This window comes from Ammodytes marinus (assembly GCF_949987685.1).
Source record: "Ammodytes marinus genome assembly, chromosome: 2".
Taxonomy (NCBI): domain Eukaryota; kingdom Metazoa; phylum Chordata; class Actinopteri; order Uranoscopiformes; family Ammodytidae; genus Ammodytes; species Ammodytes marinus.
This window is the reverse complement of record NC_137231.1, coordinates 17176569-17191975: the sequence shown is the minus strand read 5'-3', so window position 1 is coordinate 17191975 and position 15407 is coordinate 17176569. Positions and strand designations below refer to the sequence as shown.

The window sequence follows — 15407 nt, the reverse complement described above, 5'->3', positions numbered from 1 at the left end:
AAAGGACAGTTCCATCTCTCCTTAGTGGAACTATTAACTGTATTTTCTTTGTTATGCTGAATTACTTTAAAAGGGTATTTTATGTATGTTGTATGTAAAAAGTATATTTTGCAGTCTGATAAATGTAGTTGGAGAAGAGAAAATAAGTACTATAAAACACAAAAATACAGTACATTCAGTAATGCAAAATCCATTTCTAAGGGCACGCTAGAGGGCACTAGATCATGATTTTTGGGACCCTTGAGTCCACCAGTGAGTTAACGATACATACAACAAAATTAAGCTAGGACCATCCTTCTTGAACAAGAAACTCACATGACACAAATAGTTCACACATTTGGTTTATTTGTTGCTATTTCGAAAAGATCACAAATATTGTCAAATGCACATGAGCAGTGACAGTCTTTCAGCAGCAGCAGCAGCAGCAGGCGTGCATTCTTAGCCACAGTCCAGCGTCTCCGAAGGCTCTGAGAGACGCTCACACACTCAGACAAGTCAAGTCAAGCCTCTCCCATCATCTCATACTTTCAGTCAGTCTATTTTATGATATAAAAGTGCTTTTATCAACAAGTTGCATTCAGACATTTTCCCTCACACATGATATCTACAGTATAACCTTCTAGGGCTGTCTGCATAAACCATACTCACACATACATCATATCATTGTTGTCAACTACAGAAGGATGAGCCCCATGCAGCTGAGACAGCTGCTGCCAATTTACAATTGTGTGTTGTTGTACTTAGTTGTCAAGTTTTCTACTCGTTACGTAGGACAGAAGGAGTTATCAAATCACAAACTGGGGACTCCATGAAACCAAAGAGTTAACATCGGGGGTCTACTTTTGGCATTGTTTACAGTAGCACCAAGACATTGCCTTCAAATGGCACAAGAGAGAGCAGAATATTCATATGAAAGCTGGGTTTCCCAGAGAAATCTCCACTATTTACTATAGACTTCTGCTAACCTAATGCTTACATTCCTCTGTGGAATCCAACCTGCATCTGTACGGCACCTTACAGGTATGATCTGGCAAACATGCACCAGTTTTCTATCAAATACCTTCCTAAAAATGTCCTTACTCACATACAGTACAATACGGTGATCAAATTTACATTCTTTGCTTACTGTTTTTCCAAGATCACCCGCCTCCAATGGTAATGTCTAACACATCATAGGGCATTGTCTGCTGTGCACTTAACATGGCTTTTTTATATATCACAGTGTGACCTGTGTGTGTTTGTGTGTGTGTGTGTTCACATTTGTGATATGACACCGGGCTAAGGCACCTAAATGTCCCTCAGATGGCCAGGCTATGAAGTTCAAAGCAGCCACACAGCTCAGAAGGGAAAGCACCCTATTATGTGCAGATTGTATTACCCAAGCTTACACTGCTGTTACGGTATGTGATTGTCATTAATTTTCTAATGCAGCTGAGATATGCTATCATTATTTGGAGTATAGCATATTACTTTAATTGTGCTGTGGAATTGCACGCATCAGAATACAGTTGATTTTAGGGCAGACAGATCTAACTAAACAGTAAATGTCCTACAGAATTCAAGCACAAGCTTTATCAGATTGACAGCATGGGAACAGCAGGGGGCAGTGAAGGGGGTGAGGGGGCTATGTTAAAACCGGGGTTTGCACTGAACACACTAAAGCTGCTGGTACACTCAAGGTAAAAATAAATAATACTATTTCAAACTTCCTTTGGAAAATGAAATAAAAATGTTTCTTTTAAAAAATATCTCGCGCTTCATCCTATCATTAAAAAAGACGAGGATCAGAGAGTTGGACAGCTTATAAAACCACTGATGATAAATCCGTAAAAAACAGAGTTAAGAAAAGACGATCTGGTAAAAGCCACGATTGTGCTGAGCCCATCGTCAGCACTGCTCCGCTGCCCTGCGAGCGTGCTTGGGCCAAAAGACAAATCAAACACAAATAATTACATCCTGATACTGCCATTCATCTTGGTATCCTTCCTTCATCCTCCCACTGTGAAGTCCCCTACAAACAACAGCGTCTGTTTAACGCTGCATGCATTAACATGGGACATGGGGACTGGACGTGGGGACGGGAACTACAAGGAGATTCAAAATATGAGAGATGAAGGAGTATTAAGGGTTGTTGTTTTGTTCTGAGTTTGGGCCATTGAGTCTGGAGTGTGTTGTGGTGGACGGGTTTAAAAAGGTGTGTCTTCCTTACGACTGGGGAAGGTGTTGTCTGATAATCTCTCTGGACTGAGGGGGAATCCTGTCTGGAAAACGCACAGAGAACTCCACGATGAGGTCGCCGCGCTGTGATGGGTTCTTGGGGAAAGGCAGGCCTTCCCCTCTGAGTCGCTTCACCGTCCCCGGCTTGATGATGTCATGACACGGGAGCGAGATGACGCGGTTTTCCAGCGTGGGAATGCTAACTGTGAAGCCACACAACGCCTGGAGAAAGAAAGAGAGCAGAGGAGATCGAGAGGGTTAACAACCTTAGTAGGAATGAAAGGCCAAAGCCATGAATATCTCAATGACGTAATCTTTCCATGAAGTAAACAAATATTTATCTTCCCTCAGTAAGTCATCCCGCAAACTCAAACGTCCATGTGTTTACTGTGTATGTTCATCATGCGAGTGTGTGTGTGTGTGTTTGTGTGTGTGTGTGTGTCAATGAAAGAAAGTGAAAGAGAAAGTGAAAGAAAGCTTTTGTGAAAAATTGTTTTAGTATTAACTAAAGCTCTGTTAGGTCTACAGAGCAGCACATTGTAACGGGATCGCAAGGAAAACATGACTTGGCAGCAGTGGGAAAGTGTTCTGGTCTTTGTGTCTGTGTGTGTGCCAAGGAGGAAGGGGTGTGTGTGTCAGTATTGGAGGGGCTACACATTGCACAGGCGACTAATTTTAGCAACAGTCTCATAGCCGAGGCTAATGAAGTGAGGCAGGAATCGGCTGAGCTCGTAAATAGTTGGAGGGCTTGTCAGATGGGCTGGCAGGACCAGGGGAGAGAACACACACACATACACAAACCCTCACACACACTGAGCCTCACCTCCTTATCACAATGCCTGATGAATCCAGTCAGAGTGGAGAGAGCGCTAAACTAAACATGGAGAGCTGCGGTTATCAGGACTTCACAGGCTTTCCAGTGAGCATCACTCACCAAAATAAAAGCCTATTTAAATCCAGAACTGTGAATGAACATCCTGATGTACTATATATAAAAAAAACATTTCTTATATAATGCATTTCTAAGCAACTGTTACAAAATGGTTTACTATACAAAGTAAGGTCAGTGAATTAATATCAAAAAGGTGTGGATAAAAGAGGTTGGAGAGCCAAACGACCTATAATTCACAAGGATTGAAAAGGTTTAGGAAAGTAAGAAAGAAAAAAGTAAGAAAACTTGGAGATTTTTTGAAAATGAGCTAGGGATAGAAGAAGACATGAAGGTGAAATTGAAGTATCGGTAGGTATTTTTAAATTGATGATAGCGGATCGTCTTGGTCATTTTCACTTGACCCTGAACTTGTGGTTGTGATGTCCCTGGTTTTGACTCTGGCAAATAAGCTTTGTTTCATGTTTATCCCCCTTTTTACCACCCTCATTTCTGGTTAGTTAATTGTTGTTTTAAAAGAAAAACGTATCCCAAAAATACTTTTAAAAAATGTGTGATATACTGTACCTAACTTGACTTTAGTTAGTACAGGTATTTGGTGATTAACCAAACAATGAAGACAAATTAAAACTATTTAAAATTTGAACTGATGATTACATGCAATACATGAAAAAGTTATTGAGACATATCACTAAAAAAAATTAAAATTACAAATGTGAAAGTAAAGTTGTCACTAGAAGAAAAGGGGACCATTAAAGTATGGAAAACACGAAAGTTAACCTATTTTTATGTCAATCCCCATACTGTAAGATAGTGGTGCTGCTAAAGGAAAAGTCAGGGGATACAGTATTGGGATGAGTAATTAGGATTTGTCTTTTATACCACAAGAAACAAAATGCCATGGCAGTCCATCAATTAGTTGTTGAGATTTCAGCCTGGACCAAAATAGTGGACCAATTGGCCATCCCACTTTATTTAAAAACAAAAACAGACAAATGTAACTTTTAAATGCAGGGGCGTAATTGGGCATTTTATGTAACAGCACTGTGTCCTTGCACTACTTTTGTGTTTATTTCTGTCTCAGGTGGCTCTCTTCACTTGTGTGTTTCTATTTTAGATTTTCTTCACCTTTTGCATTGTTGAAAGAAGCCAGAGACTTAAGAATTTCATTGCCAATGACTGCCGCTGTAATTTTTGTGCATATGACAAATAAACCACCTTGAATCTTGAAGACCAAGAGTTAGTCAGCGAATGATGGGATGACTTTAAAAAAAAGGCTGATTGATTAAGGAATTCATGCTTAGAGAACCCATGCTGAGCGATGTCTCAGATAAATCCATTAGACCAAATGCTCTTCAAAGCAACCTTTAGCAGTTCCAGTTTTCCCTCTCCATTTTTTCCAAAACATACCAACTCTTAACGCCAATCATCTCAAAGCAATCGGCCCCTCATGATGTAACAGTGATTTTGCCTGCTTTGGCACATACTTAACCTCTAACACCCGGTCCATGTCGTTACGTGACCAATGTTTCATTAACACTGCTGGAGGATTTTCTTGTCTCGTCTGGTGTGTTTTTTTTAACAAACAGTGAATGACAGTTGACAGTTCAGTCAAGCCGAGCAGCTGCATCAGAAGGACGGGGCAGAGTTTTCCAGCCATGACATCAGCCTCCTTTTACCAACCATACATTAGGAGGTGATTTGGCTTGGATGACTGTGATGGAGACTAGAGCTCATCCATTCAGAAACAGAAAGTCTTACAAGCAGCGACAGGTTGCCATGACACTCGACGACACACACTGCTTGTTGATCTGAGGGCCCACTGATTGCATAAGCCTCAGCTCAGACAACATTGCCCTACAGACACAAACACTTTGATTAAGATATATATATTTAGATATACTTATGATTCCCAAGCGCCATTTCGGAACATTAACCATCATTGTTAAATGCTAAAACCTACACTTATGATCAGTTTACCTATGATCTTTTTGGTGAAATGATCAGTTAATAGTGTCCTCCCCTCTATCATATCTCCTGACCAAACTGGGTTTATAAAGGGACGCCAATTATTTTATAATACCCGCAGGCTAATGAACATTTTATATTCCCCCAGAAATACTGAATCAGAATGCCTCGCTTCTATGGATGCTGAAAAAGCATTTGACAGAGTAGAATGGAATTATTTGTTTTTCACCCTGGAAAAATTCGGTTTGGGTCCTGTTTTCACTTCTTGGGTTAAATTATTATATGCATGTCCTTCTGCCTCAGTATTAACAAACAGCCGTTACTCAAGTAGTTTTGATCTGCACCGTGGGACCCGGCAGGGTTGTCCTTTGAGCCCGCTCCTTTTTGCTATTGCAATCGAACCACTTGCTATTGCCATTCGTGGTAACAAACAGATTCAGGGGATATGGAGAGGAGGAATTGAACATAAGGTATCATTATACGCCGATGACTTACTTTTGTTTGTCGCCAAGCCAGCCTCCTCTTTACCGGAGGCTCTTTCTGTGTTGGAGGTCTTTAGTCAGTTTTCTGGCTATAAACTTAACTTGAGCAAGAGCGAACTCTTTCCGATTAATAAAGAAGCTCTTAAACTTGATTATACAGCTCTCCCACTCAAAGTGGTGACAGACCATCTGAGTTACCTTGGGGTTTGTTTTACCAGAAATTTTAAAAACCTACTTAAATTTAACTTCCTCAAATTATTGGATCAGGCGAAGCAAATATTATCGAAGTGGTCTCCTCTGGCTTTCTCTCTCATAGGCAGAATAAATTCAATTAAAATGACATTACTCCCAAAGTTCCTATATCTATTCCAATGTCTCCCCATCTTTCTTCCCAAATCCTTTTTTCAGGCCCTTGACTCTTTAATGATAAATTACATTTGGAATGGTAAACATCCTCGGTTACGGAAAGCTTTTCTTCAAAGACCCAAACAAACGGGTGGAATGGCTCTTCCTAATTTTCAATACTATTACTGGGCGGCTAATATCCGTTCTCTAATGTATTGGGTGCATTTTCACCTTGACGACTCAGCCCCAGTCTGGGTAACAATGGAGTCCAGCGCTATTAGCCCATTGTCTCTATCTGCCCTCTTAAGCGCCGCACTTCCACTCTCTTCGGCTATTCCCAACAGTAGTCCTGTGATTAAGCACTCCCTTCGAATTTGGACCCAATTTAGGAAGAATTTTGGAATGCAGAATTTTTCACTTTTCAGTCCAATTGCAGCTAATCATTTGTTTACTCCCTCGACTGTGGATGGCGCATTCAAGATCTGGCATAAAAAAGGCTTAAAATGTATCGGTGATTTATTTATTAATGATCTATTTGTTAGTTTTTCTCAATTGACAACAAATTTTGGTATAGAAAAGACTAATTTTTTCCGATATCTGCAAATCAGGAATTTTACGCAGAAGTTAATTCCCCAATTCCCTCACAAACCGCCAGCCAATCATGTCGATTTGTTTTTTTCTGTAAACCCCACATTAAAAGGCTCAATTTCTGTGTTTTTCAACCTTATTTCGAAGTTGCATAGCCCCTCATTAGCAGCTATAAGAACCCTGTGGGAGCAGGACCTAGGTTCTGCCTTCACAGATCACATGTGGGATTCAGTCCTGGATCGGATACACTCTACCTCCATGTGCGCCCGACACGCTCTTGTGCAATTTAAAGTAGTACATCGTATCCACATATCTAAAACTAAACTAGCTCGTATGTTCCCCGATGTAGACCCGACCTGTGATAGCTGTAAGAGCGCACCGGCATCACTCTTTCACATGTACTGGCTATGTCCCACCTTGAGTGGGTTCTGGACATCAGTTTTTCAAACTATGTCTGAAGTACTTCAACATCAAATCGAGCCGAACCCTTTTACTGCTATTTTTGGCATAGCTCCCAATTCAGGCTTGCCTAAGGTGAAGCTAAAGGTACTGGCCTTTATCTCTTTGCTTGCTCGTAGAGCTATCTTGTTCAAATGGAAAGATCCTGCCCCTCCCTCCCACTCTCATTGGCTTAGAGACATTATGTCATGTATGAATCTGGAGAAAATTCGTTGCACTGCCCATGAATCTGAGACTAAATTTTATAGAATGTGGCGCCCCTTCCTGGACTACTATGAGAAGCCGACCACAATGGTTGAGGAGTAGCTACCCCCTCCCCTTTTTTATTTGATATAATTTTTTTTTTTTTTTTTTTTTTTTTTTTCCTTTAATAATATATATATATATATATATATATATATATATATATATATATATATATATATATATATATATATATATATATATATATATATATATTATTAAATAATTTTTATTTTTTTTTCATATTGGTTTGTTTTTGTTTCTTGTTGTGTGTGTTTGTGTTTCTGATGCAGGACTGTTTGTGATTGGGTGGGATATGGGTGGGGTATGTGCGGGAGGGAAAAAAGGGGAAAAAAAATTAATAATCCATTGTATTGCAGCTGCATGATAGTACTTTGTGATTTAATAAAAAAACCTTTGAAGGAGAATGTCACAAAAAAAAAAAAGAAAAAAAAAAAAAAAAAATAGTGTCCTCACCAACCAGAGTGTCCTCATAAGACTGTGTACCTTCAATTCAATCCAGACTCCAGATCCTTTACACACGCTGTTCCTGAATATTGGTTGCAATTGATGTATTGAAATAACAGGACCGGACCGCAGGTCACTTGCCTTTAGAGCCCAACAGCTACAGTTAGCACCTATGTGTGTTTGGACATGGGCTTTGCTGCTGAGCTGAGAGCGGTGGTGACATGATCTAGAACGGCACTGCCTCAGATGATAACAGCATACTGCAGAGAACGAGCCAGCCTATAAGGCCCACCTATAGGTAAATGTTTTAGGGAAATCAACAGGTCAAATTCGTGCTAAACTCTCTTAACTTCTTCTGACTGCTGTCACAGTGAAGACACTGCAGGGCTGGAAGTGTCTCCCAGGAGTTTATAGCATGGTCCGACAAGCTTGGCAGCACTTAATGCAGCTGCTCATCAGGGCATGCTTCAGGCACTAACAAAAAGTGAGCAACTAAATGGCAGGTGAATTATACAACAGTCGAAATATGACAAGTAAATATATTTGCATAAGAAATATATTTCCAATATTAGTCATCTATGCCTTTTTTAACCTACTGAATGAGTAACTGCAGTACATTTGCTAATGGAAACAATCATCTTGGGGTGTAGTTTATATAATGTACTGGTTCATTGCATACCATTCATTATATTATAAGCAGGCTGTCTGGTGTGCACTAAGTAGCCGGCGCTGTGTTTTCACTGCAGCAGCACATCTTCAGGGAAGCAGAGCAGAGTGGAGAGGTGGAAGAAGAGCTCTTATTTGCTTTGGATTCTGAATCATCTGACCCACTTCCTAATATTCCCCGGATACCCTCCCCACCACCCCCATCCACTTGTCTCCCCCATCCCGTCTTTGGCTCCATCCGACTTAAGTCTCTTATCTGAATGCTAGAAGAGCACAGGACTAAGCTGTGGGAGTTCTGCAGTGCAAAACTTAATCATTGTGCTGGCTTGATCAAGTACCATCTCCTGCCTAATGCGACTAAATAAACTATAATGTGCTCTCATTTACTAGGCTGTGTACACAGTGGCACTGTGTGCAGGTACCTTTGCTTTCCAGTGAATTACTTCTGTAGGGATTTGTGAGCGTCTGTGCTAATTTTAGAGGCAAAGCTGTTAAAAATTGGCTTGATTGTAGCGCAAACAACTACCCTGACATCTGTAACTCTTTGAGAACACCTGCCATTGGACCGGCCGTGTGGAGTGCTGGCCAGTGAGTGGCAGCGCTATTAGAAACATTAAAGCTTTTTGTAATTCACAGATAGAGCAGAGCTGTGCCGGACCCGTTGCCCTCGTAGAAGGAGCGGCTCATTAAATGTCCTGCCAGTCACAGTAATAGCGCCCTGGATTGTCACCACTGTCACAGTACAATCCATCTTTAACTGTGAAGATGTGCTTGCATATACGCTTGAAGATGCAGGAGTGTGCCCGCTTGCAAGCCTGTGTATGGCTTTATGTGTGCGTGCTTGCATACGTGTTTATGTATATCTATTCATACAGCTGTGCAGAACAAGTGAGGACGATGGCTCTATGCCGGTCACACAAGGACATCACATTCCTGCTGCTTCTCTCACACTGCAGTGACAGAGACTCTGCTTTTCACTGATCCTGCCCTCCAGCAGCACACACATATACAGTCACTCCTGATATTAACATAATATGATTTATATGACCACCCATCCAGGACATAATCTTTCCCTCAAATTACATTCACACCTCTCCATGTCATCCACTGTTTGCCTAGGATGAGTGAGAAGAATGATATGGGCCGAAGGTTTGAAGCTCCATGAATGTATAACATTTCTGTGTGGCTTGCTCCACTGGGAAACAAACTCACAAGCTCAGCAGCATTATCCATTCATCTACAGTACATGCAGAAACATGGCACAGAGGCAGGACTGAAGAACAGCAGCAAAAGAGATTAGAAAGAACTTAAATGAGGGGAAAGACGCACCTCTTTTAGACTGATCTTGCAGTTGTGAATAAGATTGGAACCGTCTCTCTTGAAGTGGACGTGGCCCTTGTCTTTGAGCACAAAGGCTATGTCGGCGGGAATGTTCTCGGGGGTCTCGTCCCCCTCCTTTGGGAAGGTGATCTTGGTTCCCTCCTTCCAGCCCTTCTTGATGACAATGTTGAGGATCTTGTCCTCTGTCCTCATGCTCCTGCCATCCGGGTTCAGCCTGCGGCGGGTGATCTTCATGCGCTTGGTGCAGCCGTGGAAGATCTCCTCCAGTGAGACCTTCAGCTCGTGGACCACCGGAGGGTCCTGGAGCTTGCGTCCGGCCCCCAGCCGCTCGGACGGCGCCGCCCCCCTCCTCCTGCGGCCCTCCCCTGGGAAGCCGTTGTTGATCCCCCCCGGGAAGCCAAACTGTCTCCCGAACTGAGCGAAGGGGTCGTCCTCATCCACGTCCATGTCCTGCTGCTGCTGCTGCTGCTGCATCTCCGCGTCGTGCTCGTTGTGGAAGGAGAAGCCGTTGGTTCGGCTGTGGCTGCGGTTGGAGCCAAAGAACATGTCGAAGGGGTTGGAGCCGCCGAAGAAGGAGGCAAAGGTGGCGTGGGGGTCTCCGTGGAAGGTGTAGTGATGCGTTGTGCTGCCAGGAGCACCTGAAGAACTGCTTCCGCCTGTCTTTAATCCTTGGAGACAAGAGAGAGAGAGAGAGACACAAGGAAGTGAGGCCTTTCCTGTACATGCACACTACAAACACCCACCAGCTTGAAAACACACCCACACACATTGATACAGACTCAGATGCCAGAAACAGGACCCTGTTCAGAAAACAACGTGTGTGCAGCAGAGAGAAGAATGAAGCCTACGTGGGCGTGTAGAAATCCCACAGCATCTCTGATCTTTCAACAGAGCTGCTGGTGGAGGAACTCATAAAATACCAGGTCACCTCGTCCAACACACTTGCACATACACACACTGGCATGCACACATGTTTCAACAGAGACACATGCACAACACACCCACAACTGAAAAACTACAGCAGTCGCATGCTATTCATATCTCAACTACGAAATGATCTTAGGCCATCTGTCTGTCAGCTAACACACGCACAAAAAAACACAGACACACAACTATACATACTACTACACAAGCATCTGAGGTTGACTATAAGGGTGTTCGTAAGTGTTGACACTAAAGGCAATAGACAGTCACACACTAACATGAACACATGGACGAGACACAGTTTTATTACTTCAGTGGCTTAAGCCCGCCACTGCGATATGAGATGCCCAGTCTGTTTCTGAGCTAACAAACAGTTAACACATCATATGACCTGTTTAATAAGGCTTCACTGACAGAGCATGCACTCTCTGATGGTTTCACTCAATGGTTCCACACAGACACAGACAGACAGACAGACAGACAGACAGGATCAACAAACCCCCTCCCCTCCTCACCTTCCTCTCCCAGTTGATCATAGACGACCCTCTTCTTGGGGTCGCTGAGCACCTCGTAGGCCTCTGCGATCTCCTTGAACTTCTCCTCTGCGTTGGCATCCTTGTTCTTGTCAGGGTGGAAGCGCAGCGCCATGCGCCGGTAGGCCTTCTTGATCTCATCCTCATTGGAGCCCTTGGGGATGCCCAGGGTCTTGTAGTAGTCCTTCCCCATGACTGCACACAGTGCATACACACTCTCTGGATTGGGACACCCCTCCCTCTTAAGCTCAGTGCGTGGTCGGTCACTGGTGAGATACAGGGCTATTAGAATCTTGTAATACTTTGACCGGAGCAACAGACTAAATGTGTCCTGGCAGAGGTGTGAACACTGAATCAACTGCATGCTCCTTCAGGGCTATACTGAGAAGTCTGATTCGTGGTAGATGGAAATGGGAAAACAGTGTCAGCTTTTACTAACTGTTGCTATGGGGATGTGTGGTTGTTGTGCTGTGCTGATGTAGCACAGCAAAGCAGAGGGATCCCCTTCATGTGCTTTACCAAAGGGGCTTCTCCCTGTCATTCACAAAACATCTAGGACAATTTGTTTCAAACGCACAATTGATTGTGTGCTGTACAAATAGATTAGACTTGACAATTGGCTGATGATCTGCCCCCCCCCCCCCCCCCCCCCCCAGATCTGATGTGTTAAATCAACTGGGCTGGGGCGCACAGACAGCAGAGACCCCCTCACTCACTGGGACACTGCGGAGCCCCTGAACAGGACATAGGCTACTGTTTAAATGAGAGATCACCAGTCGACTAAATAAACACCCTGCTTTCATAACATTCTGATATGCTGCATATAGGCTATTCTGCTAGACAAAGAGATGTCTGCTGGATGTTACAGCATGGAGCGCAACATAAAACCAATCATTAAAGGCTACACCACCAAAGGCTAATATACACCACCATTTGGTTATACCGACTGATGAACCAGAGAAATGTTCCTTATCTGTCTATAAACAGTAGCCTATAGGCATAATTAATACAAATATATTGGCAGAAAACCATGCTTAAAAAATATAACACGAGGTACGGGCAACGCGACTTGAAAGAGGAAGATACGGAAAATAAATGAATAAATGGAAAACATCATCCTACCAGAATGCTCGGAAATGTAAGAGGAGTATCAAATCATAATGGTCCGGTGTGTCCCTCTTCCCTCTCTCTTTCCTTCCCTCAGCCCTCGTTATCTGACTGTTGCCGCCCCGGCACTGCTGCTGGGTCCTTATAAATTGACGTCAGGACGCCGGCTGGAGGATCACAGGCTCTGAAATAACCGGTGACCAAACACTGATGCATCTGACGTTGCGCTGCAAAACCTTGGACGACTGCCAGCCAGCGATCAAGCCCGTGAATCCATCATTAAGCCTAACTATAGCTGTTATTATTGATCGCGCGCATGGAGGAAATCACCGCTGGGGGGATTTGGAGATAGAACAATTCATTCTAGGCTATATAAAAATAAAAAAAAAAGTTCAGCCATGTGATCGTGATAAATGTCCGTTATTTAAAAATCATACTCGATTGATAGGAGGCGGTGATGGGAGATTTCAAACAACTCTAGGCTATTCCCCAAAGTCTATAGCCTACCCCATCCATGCACCCATGATCACGATCTATAGTGTCAAATCTCCACCAATTGTAAGGCACTGTCGCTTAAAAATGCATCAAAAATATGTGTTTCCTTACCGAGCCAACCTTGAATCCGATCCTGCTCTCTCTCGTCGGGGTGTAAAAATCTGATCGCAGTCTTGGAGAGTTAAACCCAGCCCTCCTCAGCCAGCAGCAGGACTCTTTGTTCAAGGTCTGCGTCTGCAAACACACTCAGCTGGTGAAGTTTGACTACAATCTTTGCTCCAGCAGGATTCACCAATCTAAGCAGAGCAGCTCAGGGACTGTGCTTCACTGTGCAGGGAAACAGAGTCATATTTGGAGAGAGAGAGAGGGAGTACCGATTGCTGACAGAAGAACAATTAGAAACTGTGTGTGTGTTTATGTGTGTGTAGCCTACTTGTGTGCGCGCGTGATCGTGTAGTCGTGCCTTGGTTGAGTTGGTATTAAACACCGTTGAGTCATGTGTGATGACTCCATACACACACGCATTTCGATCTTCTTCTACCTTTGAAAGACTGAGAATTTATTCAGTGTTAAATTCTACTTTCTCAACACTAAACCCTCAAAAGAACCCCCAGCCTAACCATAAACATTCCCCCGAGAAAGACCCCTGAGACCCTCAACTCTGACCGTTTTTTCTGTCTCTGGACCTCACTGACAGACACAACTTCTTGTTTGAAACGTCCTGTTAGACCCCGATATGAACCTTTTATCTAAATGTTAATCTCAAGGTTAAACAATCCCCCCCCCCAGAACGCCATCTTAAACTAGAGGATCCCTGTGGTAAAAAATATCAGCTTGCCTCTGCTTGTCCCCATCCTCTTTGCAGTGGTACAATGAAGGCCTTAAACCTAAATTGAACCCTCCTTAAGGCCACACGATTTGGCAGTAAAGCAGGATTCACCAGAGCCCTTATAATGTGATCAAATACTGTCTCTCAGTGTATATTCACAGAATTATCCAGCCTTGCTCTGTTCCTAATTGGCCCTTAATACAACACCTCATACTATCTATTCCTTTAACAGTGACCCCAAGAATCATCATCAGTCCCACAATTCAGATAGGTTGGAGGTTTTTTGTCCGTCCTTTACTTTGTAGATTTGGTTCTTTACAACAAACTGAGCACACATTAAGTTATATCCTGGAGGCCTATAGCATTGTTCCCTGACTTCACCACTGTTCTGAGCAGATCAACAAGCAGCCTACCCAGCTTTCTAAAGAATCACATATAACAGCACCAGTGGTGGGCTGAGTCATTCGTGATGACTTTCAAAGTTAAGTGCACAGAAAGGTACACTCAACAACATCAGATCTGCCTCTGCTCTGCTGGGTCACGGCAAGAGAGAGAGAGAGGAATAGAAATGAAGACTCATTTAATCATGAGTCACCATCACTCCCCACTGGACTGGCGAGGAGGTGCAAGAAAAGTGGGTGATTTCCAAGGAGGAGTTTGTCTGACACAAATACTCTTGCTCTCACACATACACACACTAAACATTCAAAACAATTCAAGCCCCCCAGAGACATCGCTGTGTTGCATAGCTGTAGATGAGAATGCAAAGAGAGACATTCCTGTGTATCCAGCTGAGTGTGTGTATCTGTGTGTGTTTTGGCAGCAGGGAGGGACTTCGAACCAGTGCAGCTGTCTCAGAAGAGCAACTGGTCAGTAGTGGGCTGTCACCCACCCAGGACCCTCTGCTCAAACCTCTGTGACTGACACTGGAACATGTTGACATCAACTGCAATGCACTGTGGGACACATCCAGTTAAAACGGGGGTCTGAAATCTGTCTGCATCAAGTATACTCATATATTTTATTACGATTACAATAAACTTCCCCTATTCATTACTGACAGAAGCTCTTGCATAACTAGTGAAGATGTCTTCTAATTCCTGCAACTGCACACTGTGTTTGTTTTATGTCTGCATCCCAGTTGCCAATCAATGACCACAAGAGGGGAGCGGATCCACGTGCTTCTCCAATTGCTGAGTGTGTGCACTGAAACAGTCTACTATTCCAAAACCCAATGCCCGGTTTCCATGGTGACACGGGAATGTGCCAGACAGCGATGTGTCTGCCAGGAATTCTCTCAATTCTAGCTATGGGTCCTCTGAGCATGTGTATCTGTGTATATGTGTGTGTGTGTGTGTGTGTAGAAGAGATATTTAATGAGGCTGCAGTTCAGAGCAGTGTATACTCCACCACCTGAGCTGAGAGACAGGAGAACAGAAGGTGGATCAGACGGCGGCAGACAGACAGCAGACGGGCTTGGTTCACAGAACACACACTGACTGAAGGCCGTTCTCTGGTGCCAAGGAGAGGCAGCAATAAGCGCTATCTCCCACCTCCTCTGTCCCGGCCGCAGAACATCCCATCTTCTGCCCTTCTTGCTGTTACCATAGAGATCATCATTACCTGAAGAGAGGTTATATATCTCCCAGACAGACAGGTGGTGGTGGTGGTGTCAAATGGGGATGCTGGATGTACGTGTGCATTGTGCCCACAAGCTTAATTTGTAAACATCCCACACTCCCTCCCTCCCAGAACAGACTTTTGGAGACATGTATTGTAGCTTCGTACATATGCAGAGAACAGGATGCAGATGCCAATGAAATGACACACTTGTCATAGCATGCCTTTTTAGA

General features: G+C 43.5%; 1 protein-coding gene across 2 annotated transcripts; it reads right to left on the bottom strand.

Annotated features, from left to right (window-relative positions):
* Positions 1–434: 434 nt before the first annotated feature.
* On the bottom strand, positions 435–13012 carry dnajb5 (DnaJ heat shock protein family (Hsp40) member B5). 2 transcript variants are annotated; one of them, XM_080043822.1, is made up of 4 exons: positions 12837–13012; positions 11106–11389; positions 9655–10334; positions 435–2439 (listed from the first exon to the last, which is right to left on the bottom strand). In XM_080043822.1, the coding sequence occupies exons 2-4, from the start codon at positions 11314–11316 to the stop codon at positions 2206–2208; spliced, it is 1125 nt and encodes a 374-aa protein (XP_079899948.1). In that variant the 5' UTR covers positions 11317–11389; positions 12837–13012; the 3' UTR covers positions 435–2205. The 2 variants fall into 2 exon arrangements, with proteins under 2 accessions (XP_079899948.1, XP_079899947.1); XM_080043821.1 differs by lacking the exon at positions 12837–13012 and adding an exon at positions 12246–12311.
* Between the last annotated feature and the right edge of the window lie 2395 nt (positions 13013–15407).

Bases quoted from the DNA above. Each gene is read 5' to 3' on its own strand.
- dnajb5 (XM_080043822.1), bottom strand. From the start codon at position 11,316: ATGGGGAAGGACTACTACAAGACCCTGGGCATCCCCAAGGGCTCCAAT. The intron at 10,335-11,105 runs GTGAGGAGGGGA...CTTGTCTCCAAG, and splicing joins TGATCAACTGGGAGAGGAAG to GATTAAAGACAGGCGGAAGC. The intron at 2,440-9,654 runs GTGCGTCTTTCC...TTCTTTCTCCAG, and splicing joins GCAAGATCAGTCTAAAAGAG to GCGTTGTGTGGCTTCACAGT.